The 13460-nt window shown below is 38.7% G+C and overlaps 1 protein-coding gene across 5 annotated transcripts in view; it reads left to right on the top strand.

The window, feature by feature from the left end:
• Positions 1 to 13460, top strand: part of LOC137424380 (progesterone receptor) — a 411636-nt gene that overhangs the window by 198976 nt on the left and 199200 nt on the right. For all 5 annotated transcript variants that reach the window (XM_078775389.1, XM_078775387.1, XM_078775391.1 and 2 more), the window contains one exon: positions 211 to 694. In XM_078775389.1, the coding sequence (XP_078631515.1) occupies positions 211 to 694 (484 nt within the window). The remainder of the gene's footprint in view (positions 1 to 210; positions 695 to 13460) is intronic.

The raw sequence follows: 13460 nt of genomic DNA, 5'->3' as shown, positions 1-13460 counted from the left end.
GGGTGTGACAAGCGCATTGCTTTGGGATTATACTGTACATAAGGAAGTTTTAAAAATATTATGAATCAAGGAAGCGACGAATTCTCATTTTGATTCAGAAGTGATCTTCTGGCATTGCTACTACGATGGTGGTCTGGAAATTACTGGAATATTGGGAGAATCGTATCATACTATTGCACTAATGACAACCTTTTACACCATGTTTTTCAGGTGATGATGCTGGTAATACTGTCGGAATGACCAGCTTAGAAACTGACGTGAGTCCTCCTTACCCTGAACTGTGCCAATCGATCAGCTCATCTTCTCCTTCCCAATTGATAAACCTTAAGGAAGAATCCGCAGATCGTGGGACAATTACGTCATGTGCCAACTCTTGTCAAGGTTTGGCCATGCCACAATCGACCAGAGCAGGAGTGACGTCAATGCCACGTCAAGAATGTGCAAAAGAACAACCGGAATGTGAGCTTCGCATCCTTACGCCTGCCGCAATCAAGATGGAGAGGAATGATCCAGGATACGGGCATCATTTGCACAATTCCATGGGGGTTAGCCCTCATTCTGCCTCACCGTTCAACCACACCTTCATACCCACCAGCGAGGGTCCACCTGCGGCCACCATGTCTGCTGCCTCTTTTGCAAATGGCACCAGTTATCCGAGCTACTTGACCGTGTTTCCTTACCCTGGCTACACCAGGTGAGTTCGTTGACCCTTCCCCTAATAATTTTTATTGTGATTTGTAACAAATGCTTTTTCACCTTTGTCCTTTGTAACAATAACAACCCCATATGTAATAGTCTTGTTCCTCAAAAGGTCATTCGTTCAAGCAGTATGTCAGCCTACTTTTCCCGTGTACAATGATGTTATTTAATAATACAGCTCTGAAGGTAATCCACACTGCGGCAATACCTAACTTCCCTTTTAGCTGCCACCTGTGCAATGAATACAAATTGAGTCTGTTTCATGTCGCTATGTGATACAGGTATGATTTATTTAAAGGTTGAGAAAGTTTGCTCAATGAAAACTTTTATAAAGAAAACCAAAAAAATATAAAGGATATTATGGATTTGAAATGTCCCATTATGATTTGCAATTTGTAAATGAATAATGGTTGTGATTGTTGTTGATTATTATTTATAATTTAATTATTTATGGTTGTGATTGTTATTCGTCCCCTACCGGTGTACACCGGAGGGGACTAAAGGTATGCCCGCCGTCCGTCAGTCAGTTAGTCCGTCAGTCCGTCAGTCCGTCAGTCCGTCACGCAAAGAACAGTTTTCCGGACTTTTTTTTCTAAACGCTTAATGCTAATGATTTCAAACTTGGCACATGGTTTCCTCATGATAGGTTACAGATCGAGATCGAACTTCACGACGTTTCGATCATTTTTGACAAAATTATGGCACTTTGAACTTTGGGAATTCTGATAATTCTGATGATCCTTAACTCAGTGCCATTTTAAGTTTTAATTTCCTTTAAAAACCAATTTCTCTGCAATAATTGGACCGATTGAGATCAACTTTTCACCGTAGGAGGGCTCGGTCTGTAGAATATTTTAATGGTAATTATGATGTCACACGTCACGTGGTTCGGCCGCCATATTGTTTTTCGTGAAAACACGAAAACCCCCTTTTCTCTGCAACGGCTGAACAGATCGAGGCCAAACTTTGCAGGCAGAATCGCATACCCTGGACAAACAAAAAAGTCAGCGAGCATGACGTCATGCGTCACATGGTTTCAGAGTTATGACGTTTTTAAGCATGAACCTTTAAAACCTAGCTCCTCCCTCATTTTTGATCCAATCGAGGGGAAACTTCACAGATCTGTTCAGCATATCAGTCTACTAAAATGTCGTTTTGGAATTTGCGATAGGGCACGTGGTTTGGCAGATATCGTTAATTAAACGAAATTTTTTTTTAAAATGGATATCTCTTGTTTATTCTGGAGTTCTCCTCAAGCTGCACCGCGTGCCCTCAACCTCGTCTCACGAACGTCAACAGCGCGACACAGCACGCGCTTTCGGGAGGGGCGGAGCCAAGCCGAACAACATATATATACACATCGATCATTGATCGTGAACCGGAAAATATAATAAATTTACTGATATTTAGCGACTCGAAAGGTTCTTTATCAACAACTTATTTTCTCCTGCTTCTGCTGACCTGTCTGCAAGGTGTATAAATCGAAGTCCCGAGTGTGAATCGCAGGTGAGCCCATCCTGAGGTAATTAGCGATTGGGAACGATTCAGAACCTGTGGGTAAAGAACCCTTGGTAATTTCCCCAACAGTTTTCTGGACGACAGACTGCCGGTAGGGGACATGTATTGCAGCGCAATACTCAGAATGCTTGTTGATTATAATTTATTTTAGTATTAATTCCTTGATGGTTTTGATTGTTATTGATTATAATTTATAATTTAATCCTTTATGGTTTTGATTGTTATTGATTATAATTTATAATTTAATCCTTTATGGTTTTGATTGTTATTGATTATAATTTATAATTCAATCCTTTATGGTTTTGATCGTTATTGATTATAATTTATAATTTATTCCTTTATGGTTTTGATTGTTATTGATTATAATTTATAATTTAGCCCTTTATGGTTGTGATTGTTGTTGATTTTAATTTATAATTTAATCCTTTATGGTTGTGATTGTTGTTGATTATAATTTATAATTTAATCCTTTATGGTTTTGATCGTTATTGATTTTAATTTATAATTTAATCCTTTGTGGTTGTGATCGTTATTGATTATAATTTAATCCTTTATGGTTGTGATTGTTATTGATTATAATTTATAATTCAATCCTTTATGGTTTTGATCGTTATTGATTATAATTTATAATTCAATCCTTTATGGTTTTGATCGTTATTGATTATAATTTATAATTTATTCCTTTATGGTTTTGATTGTTATTGATTATAATTTATAATTTAGCCCTTTTATGGTTGTGATTGTTGTTGATTATAATTTATAATTTAATCCTTTATGGTTTTGATCGTTATTGATTTTAATTTATAATTTAATCCTTTATGGTTGTGATTGTTGTTGATTATAATTTATAATTTAATCCTTTATGGTTGTGATTGTTGTTGATTATAATTTATAATTCAATCCTTTATGGTTGTGATTGTTGTTGATTATAATTTATAATTCAATCCTTTATGGTTGTGATTGTTGTTGATTATAATTTATAATTCAATCCTTTATGGTTGTGATTGTTGTTGATTATAATTTATAATTTTATCCTTTATGGTTGTGATTGTTGTTGATTATAATTTATAATTTAATCCTTTATGGTTGTGATTGTTGTTGATTATAATTTATAATTCAATCCTTTATGGTTGTGATTGTTGTTGATTATAATTTATAATTTTATCCTTTATGGTTGTGATTGTTGTTGATTATAATTTATAATTTAATCCTTTGTGGTTGTGATTGTTGTTGATTATAATTTATAATTTAATCCTTTATGGTTGTGATTGTTGTTGATTATAATTTATAATTTAATCCTTTATGGTTTTGATCGTTATTGATTTTAATTTATAATTTAATCCTTTGTGGTTGTGATCGTTATTGATTATAATTTAATCCTTTATGGTTGTGATTGTTGTTGATTATAATTTATAATTTAATCCTTTATGGTTTTGATCGTTATTGATTTTAATTTATAATTTAATCCTTTGTGGTTGTGATCGTTATTGATTATAATTTAATCCTTTATGGTTGTGATTGTTATTGATTATAATTTATAATTCAATCCTTTATGGTTTTGATCGTTATTGATTATAATTTATAATTTAATCCTTTATGGTTGTGATTGTTATTGATCATAATTTATAATTTAATCCTTTATGGTTGTGATTTTTTTTTTTTTTTTTTTTGTATACTGAATCGAGGCTCGTGAAAGAGCTAACATTTATTTCACAAACAAATCAACCAGACAAACAAAATATACAAAAAGAGGGAGCGGAAGACAAGATGGGGAGAGAAGGGGAAGCACACAACCACGACATTTGAGAGCAGGGAGAAGTGTGGGAGGGAGAGGGCTTGGGGGCAGGAGGTGTGGGAAGGGGGGGGGGGGAGGTGGGGATTATAATTTATAATTTAATCCTTTATGGTTGTGATCATTATTGATTATAATTTATAAAATCGGCAATTTTCACCCGATTGACCTGAAATTAGAAGAATTTGCATATCGGGAAAACTGAATTGGTTCACTAATCAAAAGGTAGGAGTCGATTGTTGTTTTAGATCAAAAGGTCAAGGTTGAATAAAATCAATTTTCGATTTGTATTTTTCTCAACTGTTTTTGTTAATTTGAGCATACGGAAGAAGGAGACATCTGAATACAGACGGACACGGATGGGCTTTGCATTTTCAGATGCTTTCTAGTTACCATTTTGTGAAGTGTGCAATGCTGTCGCAGTTTACGGGTTAGGTGTGAAGATGAAGGTTAAACTGGTTGCCCTTTTGTGAAGTGTTACAATGCTGTCCCAATTTAAGGGTTAAGTATGGAGGTGAAGGTTAACCTAGTTACCCTTTTTTGAAGTGTGCAATGCTGTCCTTGCTGTCCCAGTTTAAGTGTGAAGTGTGAAGGTGAAGGTTAAAGTTGTTACCCTTTTGGGAAGTATTACAGTGCTGTATATGCTGTCCCAGTTTAAGGGTTTTTAAGTGTAAAGGTTAACCGAGTTAACCCTTTTTTTAAATTGGCCCTACCTGTGCCGCACCAACCCCCCCCCCCCGCCCCCCCCCCCCCCTTACCCGATACCCGGATCATCCTACTGGACCCCAGGATAGAATTTTAAATCAATTTAACCATTATTATTTAGCTCACCTGGAACATGGCACAAATGATCGATGGTATGTTGCAACTCAACTTTGTTCACGACATAAAAAAAAAATTGGGGTATAAGGGGGTCTACTGGGGGTCAAAGTGGATCCAGGTCTGACCCCCCAAAATAGGAATTTGCTTTTTCCTCTGAAACTCCATGCACTGTTTCATTGAAACTTGACCAGAACCTTCATGACCTATGACGTACCAAAGGTTGTTCATGGCATTAGAAAAGTTTGGCCCTAAGGAAGGGGGTCTACCGGGGGTTTCCCTCCCAAAATAGATATTAATTTTGCTCTCTCTGAAGCTCCACACGCAATTCCGATGAAACTTGACCACAACCTTCATCACCCATGATGTAACAAAGTTTGTTCACGACATTTAAAAAAATCCGAGGTCTAGGGGGGGCGTTGCCCCCCAAATATATGTATTTACTCTCTCCTCCGAAACTACACACACAATTTCGATTAAAGTTGACCCCAACTTTCATCACCTGTGACGTAGCAGTGTTTGTTCAAGGCAATGGAAAAATCGGGGTCTGAGGAGGTTTTTTTGGGGTTGGGGAGTGTCCCCCCCCCAAATAGGTATTTTTTTGTTTGTTTAAAATCTTATGATTAGGTAGTATGGGTTTACATGCTGCCCTGTCTTCTAGCAACCATTGAAATTGGTTTAAAATAAGGTGATACTGTTTAAAATACCTTTAGTCAGTGTCGTGAACACCCAGAGGTATTGCCCCTATTTTTATTATTATTTGTGGCCTTTGTTAATTTTACCTTCTAGATAAATTCTTCGAATTACTTTAACTAGGGCATGCCCGTACGTGGGTGCCCGTTCCTTGCCAAAAAAAAAAAAAAACGCTACCCGTACGCTCTACCCCGCCCGTACGCCCGTACGCCCGTAAACAAAAAAAACAACGCTCTTCGCTTCCGCCCTTCGCTCTGGGAGAAATAATGCGCATAAGAAATCGAGAAATTATTATTTTCTCCGGAAGAAATCGAATTACGAACCGTAATGGCGCACGCGCTCGGCTCGGCTCGCAACAACGCGTTCTGTGATTGGCTGCCGGAAGTGAAGTCTTCACTGTCCGGAAGGTCGCAAATCGCAGTTACGATGAATCGCAAATTAGTTTTATTTAGTTTTAAAACATAGTTTAACGGCAACATAGTTTTCCAACGTGAAATAAATGAATACGCTCTCAAATGTGCCGTCCGAGGCAGAGTCTGTTCGCCACGTTCGGCACACGTGATAGCTCGCTGCTCTCTGATTGGTTGAATCGTTTTTTGGACATAGCTCGGTAACTACTTGTCCGATTAATATGAAACCTTGAAAAGGCACATCCTCGGGTCCCCAGCAATATACCTGGCAAGTTTAAAGTATATCGGACCCGTGGTTGTCGAGAAACAGCGGTCACAGACATACATACATACATACATACATACATACATACATACATACATACATACATACATACATACATACACAGAGATTACTGGAATTATAGATAGATGACTCGCAATTCACCACCCCTCCCCCGCTTCGCCCCCCCCCTCCCCAGTCGTGTGCCCAGGTCAGCAGCACCCATCCATCCCCTCCCCTCCCCCTTCACCCCCAACTCATTCCCATTGCTACCAATGAATACCATTAAAGGTTCAAAAACTATATGGCAAATACTACTTCCATGATGTATTGAAAAATATTTGCAGAACAACTGAAATGAGGTAAGTTCAGGTGTAAGCCTACTTACTCTGCAGTAGTGTTCACCTCTGGATTGGGACACTATGGCAGGAAACAAGGGTGATGAAAAGTAAACTAGAATGGCACTCGGTAGAGAGCATACCTTTCCCGGGCTGAACAGTTTTTTACAGGGCATTCAGAAAATATTCATACCCCTTGGCTTTTCTTACATTTTGTTGTTTCAGCCTGAATTTTTTTTTTTTGTATACAAGATCGAGGCTCATGTAAAAGCTAGCACATTAAACACACATTATCATATAAAATACAAAAAACATAAAACGACACATAAAACAACCAGATGGTATTCATAGAATACTTACCCTGTGCAGTTAACTTGGTGTGAGCCAATTCTTCTGTTTTTGGACGTTTCTCTTTTTTTGATCCAATATGGCTGCCAGACCACGTGAGTGATGACATCATCAATTTATATTCTCTAATATAATTGTTGCATACACCATGCTCAATAAATTTCAAACTGATCAGACTAAGCATTGTCCCTGTCGAATTATGACGTCATAATTATGGCACCAATGACGTCATCGTTAATTAACAACACATATTCCCCATATGGTTTCTTTACAATGAGCCACGTTTCAATTTTTTCCATAGAGCTGTTTTGGAGATATAAGGGTGCAACGTTTTTCGTTTTTTCCAAAATGGCGCCTGTAACACATGACCTATGACCATGATTATCATTAAAATATTCTAAAGGAGGAGGCGCTCCTATGGTCAAAATTTCGTGTCCATCAGGCCAACAGTTGCTGAAAAAAAAAAATGATCAGATGGATAAGTGTTGTATTTGTCGAATTATGACGTCATACCGAAGGCATGGATGACATCATCATTAACATATCTTATTCCCCATGGGGAGTAGTTGACAATGAGCCAGGTCTCAATTTCTTCGATGGAGTGGTTTCAGAGATATAGAGGTGCGAAGTTTTTCCAATATGGCGCCTGTATCGCGTGACCTATGACGTCTTAATAATCATTAAAATATTCTACAGATAAGGGCGCTCCTATGGTGAAAATTTCGTGTCAATCGGTCCAAGAATTGCAGAGAAAGAAATTCATACTTATTGAATCAAGCGTTGTACTTGCCGAATTTTGACGTCATTATTAGGATACTGATGACATCATCATTAACATATCTTATTCCCCAAGGGGAGTGCTTGACATTGAGTCATATTTCAATTTTTTCCATGGAGTGGTTTAGGAGCCTTGGAGGTGCAACATTTTTTGATTTTTCCAAGATGGCGCCTGTACCACGTGACCAATGACGTCATAATTATCATTAGAACAATTATATAGGAGCCGCTCATATTCTGAAAATTTCGTGTTCATCGGACTAACAGTTGCAGAGGAATATATATTTTTTTCATACTGATCAGATCAAGCGTTGTACTTGTCAACTTATGACGTCATAATGGAGGCACCTATAACATCATCATTAAAATATCTTATTCCCCATGGGGTGTACTTGACAATGAGCCATGTTTTTTTTCCATTAATCGGTTTGGAAGATATAGAGGTGTCACGTTTTTCCAATATTGCGTCCGTACTGTGACCTATGACGTCATAATTATCAGCAAAAAAATCTGCCGGCAGAGGCGCTTCCATGGTAAAATGTCGTGTCAATCGGACCAATGGTTGCCGAGAAAATGAATTTTAAAAATGCAGACACGGCACCCGGCACACGTACGGCACACATACGGCACACGTACGCAACCGATTTCTTAACACCGCTTTTTGCTTTGCGAGCGCAGGGTAATGAATGGATTGAATTGAGATTTTTTTTTGTCACTGATCAACACATAATACCCCATAATATCAAAGTAGAAGTTGTTTTTTTTTAAAGAATATTTTACAAAATAATTAGAAATGAAAAGTTTAAATGTCTTGTGTCAAAAAGTATTCATCCCCTTTTGCTATGACACTCCAAATTGAGCTCAGGTGTATCCAATTTCCTTTGATCATCCTTGAGATGTCTCTACAACTTGATTGGAGTCCACCTGTGGCCAATTAAATAGATTGGACAGGATTTAGAAAGAAACACACCTTTCTATCTTCGGTCCCACAGTATACAGTGCATGTCAGAGCAGAAACTCTACCATGAAGTCCAAGGATCTGTCCGTAGTACTCCGAGATATAATTGTGAGGAGGCAAAGATCTGGGGAAGGGGATAAAACTATTTCTAGAATGTTGAAAGTTCCCATGAAAACATTGACCTCCATCTTTAGGAAATGGAAAGAATATGGAACTACCCAGACTCTTCCTAGAGCTGGCCGTCTGACCAAACTGAGCAAACGGGCAAGAAGGACCTTGGTCAGGCAGATGACCAAGAACCCCATGACAACAGTGACAGAACTACATAGTTCCTTGACAGATGGGAGAACCTGCTGGAAGGACAACAATCTCTGCAGCCCGTCACAAATGTAAGCTTTATGGGAGAGTAGCCAGACTAAAGCCACTCCTGAGAAAAAGGCGCATGACAGCACACCTGGAGTTTGCAAAAAGGCACGTGAAAGATTCGGAGCATGAAGCAAAATATTCTGCGGTCTGATGAGATGAAAATTGAACTCTTTTTCCTGAATGCAAAGTACTATGTCTGGAGGAAACTGAGCACAACTCATCACGCATCTAACACCATTCCTACCGTGAAGCATGGTGGTGGCAGCATCATGCTATGGTGATGCTTTTCAGCGGTAGGGACTGCAATACTTGAAAGGATAGGGAGACAAATAAATGGAGTCAAATACAGGCAAATCCTTGAGGAGAACAAAAGATGTTAGACTGTGGTGAAGATTTAAGTTCCAACAGGAAAATGACCTCAAGCATACAGACAAAGAAACACTGGAATGACTTCAGAACAAGAATGTAAAAGTGCTGGAGTGGCCCAGCCAAACCCAGATTTGAATCCCATTGAGAATCTGTGGAAAGACTTGAAGATTGCTGTTTACCGACGCTCCCCATCCAACTTTTAGAGAGCTTGAGCAAATCTGCAAGAAAGAATGGGAGAAACTCCCCAAATCCAGATGTGCAAAGGTGAAACGGACATTCGGAAGATGACTCCAAGCTGTAATCACTGCCACAGGCGTTTCTACCAATTATTCACTTAGAGGGGGTTGAATACTTATGTAAATTAGATATTTCTGTATTTCATTTTTTATTAATTTCTAAAACATTCTATTAAAAAATTCCACTTTGACATTGTGGGGTATTATGTGTAGATCAGTGACAAAAATCTCATTTTAATCCATTTCATATTCAGACTGGAACAACAAAATGTGAAAAAATTCAAGGGTGTGAATACTTACTGAAGGCCTTGTACGTGTTGTGTCCCCACTGATGGGCTGGTTCTGGATCCAGATCATTGTCATTAAAATACCACCTCATCCACCTAGTTTTTTCCGAATCTTTCCACAACTTTTATAGATATCATGCTGTATTGTATATAGGTTTTAGCACTATCCCTTTAAAAAAAAGCTCTGTACCGGATCCAGATCCGGATGTTCACCAAACTATAATCATTTTGTCCTTGTCACACTCCCAACATCTCCACCAAATTTCGTCTGAATCTGTCCACAACTTTTTGAGATATCATGTTCACAAACAAACAGGGATGAAAAGATAACCAAAACTAGACAAATCATTTGCACACCAAACGATTTGTCATTTTACACAAAACGGACTTTACCTGCGTTAGCCACAAAATGGATGGGAATTCTCACTCGATATTGAGATGTTGAAAAGAAACAAAGAGAATCGAAATTTATTCATTTAACAGCAACATTGTTTTAAAGAGTACATTTCTGAGACCTTAGACATTTCAAAGTGAATTTCTATTCACTTCATTACGATCAGTGGGGACACAATAAATACTTCTGAGACCCTAAAACACTTATTGCTGCAAGAAAAAAGAAAAACAGTTTTTGAAAATTCGATACCTCAGGTAATTCGGCATTGGGTTCGTGTTCCTATGATGATGAATTGTTCATCTTGATGCCAAGCTTAAATCCATAGCTGAGCTATCTCCTTATTCATGGCATCCTGCATCTCAGATCCACCCATCTCAGATCTTAGATGTCTTAGATGGGTACATCAATAAATAATTATTCCTCAAAACCCTGGCTAGCAAGATGTCCGAGAGGTACGGCAAGATGTCCGAGAGGTACGCCAAGGTGTCCGAGAGGTACGGCAACGTGTCAGAGAGGTACGGCAAGATGTCCGAGAGGTACGGCAAGATGTCCGAGAGGTACGGCAAGATGTCCGAGAGGTACGCCAAGGTGTCCGAGAGGTACGGCAACGTGTCAGAGAGGTACGGCAACATGTCCGAGAGGTACGGCAAGATGTCCGAGAGGTGCGGCAAGATGTCCGAGAGGTACAACAAGATGTCCGAGAGGTACGGCAACGTGTCAGAGAGGTACGGCAACGTGTCCGAGAGGTACGGCAAGATGTCCGAGAGGTACGGCAACGTGTCAGAGAGGTACGGCAAGATGTCCGAGAGGTACGGCAAGATGTCCGAGAGGTGCGGCAAGATGTCCGAGAGGTACGGCAAGGTGTCCGAGAGGTACAACAAGATGTCCGAGACGTGCGGCAAGATGTCCGAGAGGTACGGCAAGATGTCCGAGAGGTACAACAGGATGTCCGAGAGGTGCGGCAAGATGTCCGAGAGGTACGGCAAGATGTCCGAGAGGTGCGTCAATATGTCAGAGAGGTACGGCAACATGTCCGAGAGGTACGGCAAGATGTCCGAGAGGTACGGCAAGATGTCCGAGAGGTACACACAGTCGTCCTTGAGCCATATAGCCTGGGTTTAAATCCCGACCCACCTATAAAACTGTCATCTGGTGTTTCTCAGGCAGCGTGAGGCCCGTGTGTGCCGGCCCTCGGATGCACGTTAAACTGGCCTCCCATCTGCCGGCATTGCTTGATGGATGTTAAATATCCCATGGTGTCCTCCATAAATAGTAGGTATTGCTATTGCCGGCACCATGAACAAATTCAAAATTGCTGTCCTAGCTTAGCGTCATTGCATGAGCGCCGCAGCCATGTTCCCATCATGTAACCTTGTGCTGCATACAAAACAGGAAGAAAAAGACGAAATTCCTCAAAAACGTTTTTTAAATTCCTTGGAAACAAACCTGGAGTCCAGGTACAAAACAACTTGAAATGTGTAGTAAACGTATGGAATGTTAGATCATTATGGGATGTACATTATGATGTGTAGTAAACGTATGGAATGTTAGATCATTATAGGATTTACATTATGAAGTGTCGTAAGTGTATGGAATGTGGGATCATTATGGGATTTACATTATGATGTGTAGTAAATGTATGGAATGTTAGATCATTATGGGATTTACGTTGTGATGTGTAGTAAACATATGGAATGTTAGATCATTATGGGATTTACATTATGATGTGTAGTAAATGTATTGAATGTTAGATCATTATGGGATTTACATTATGATGTGTAGTAAATGTATGGAATGTTAGATCATTATGGGATTTACATTATGATGTGTAGTAAATGCATGGAATGTCGGATCATTATGGGATTTACATTATGATGTGTAGTAAATGTATGGAATGTTCGATCATTATGGAATTTACATTATGATGTGTAGTAAATGCATGGAATGTCGGATCATTATGGGATTTACATTATGATGTGTAGTAAATGTATGGAATGTGGGATCATTATGGGATTTACATTATGATGTGTAGTAAACGTATGGAATGTTCGATCATTATGGGATTTACATTATGATGTGTAGTAAATGCATGGAATGTCGGATCATTATGGGATTTACATTATGATGTGTAGTAAATGTATGGAATGTTCGATCATTATGGAATTTACATTATGATGTGTAGTAAATGTATGGAATGTTAGATCATTATGGGATTTGCATTTTGAAGTGTAGTAAATGTATGGAATGTTCGATCATTATGGAATTTACATTATGATGTGTAGTAAATGTATGGAATGTCGGATCATTATGGGATTTACATTATGATGTGTAGTAAACGTATGGAATGTTAGATCATTATGGGGTTTACATTATGATGTGTAGTAAATGTATGGAATGTCAGATCATTATGGGATTTACATTATGATGTGTAGTAATTGTATGGAATGTCGGATCATTATGGGATTTACATTATGATGTGTAGTAAATGTATGGAATGTTAGATCATTATGGGATTTATATTGTGTAGTAAATGTATAGAATGTAGGATCATTATGGGATTTACATTATGATGTGTAGTAAATGTATGGAATGTAGGATCATTATGGGATTTACATTATGATGTGTACTTAATCGCTGATAACACAGGTGGAAATATCCAACGATCAGGTTATTATTATTCAATTTAATAATATTTTGTTTAATCGTCATTCTCCTTCATTCCTACAGAATATCGCCATTCTGCCCATGTCCTTTCCTTTAAATGAAGTCTTTAATAATGCAGTTTGAACGCATTTTATTTATGGGAGCTTTATGGGGAAATTTAAAACAAATGCGCATGAGTTCTATTTGTTTAAGTCATGTGCTTTGCTCACGTCTATTGACAGTTATAAAAGCAGACATGTTGTGACTAGCTGCTCCATTTTATTGGTGGCAAGCTTACTGCTAATCTACAACCTTGAGTCATGGGCATGGTTCAGCAAGATTGTCTGGGAATGCAAGGTTCGTTTTTAATGTTGGCCTTGTATAACATCTCTGCACATACTCATTTGACCCTATATTCATGTGAGCATAACTCTGCCCCCTGCCCACCGATCCACCCTATATTCATGTGAGCGTAACTCTGCCCCCTACCCACCGATCCACCCTCTATTCATGTGAGCGTAACTCTGCCCCCTGCCCACCGATCCACCCGA

This window comes from Myxine glutinosa, chromosome 4 (genome assembly GCF_964187855.1).
Source record: "Myxine glutinosa chromosome 4, kmMyxGlut1.1, whole genome shotgun sequence".
NCBI classification, from domain to species: Eukaryota; Metazoa; Chordata; class Myxini; order Myxiniformes; family Myxinidae; genus Myxine; species Myxine glutinosa.
This window is presented reverse-complemented; position numbering and strand designations above follow the sequence as displayed.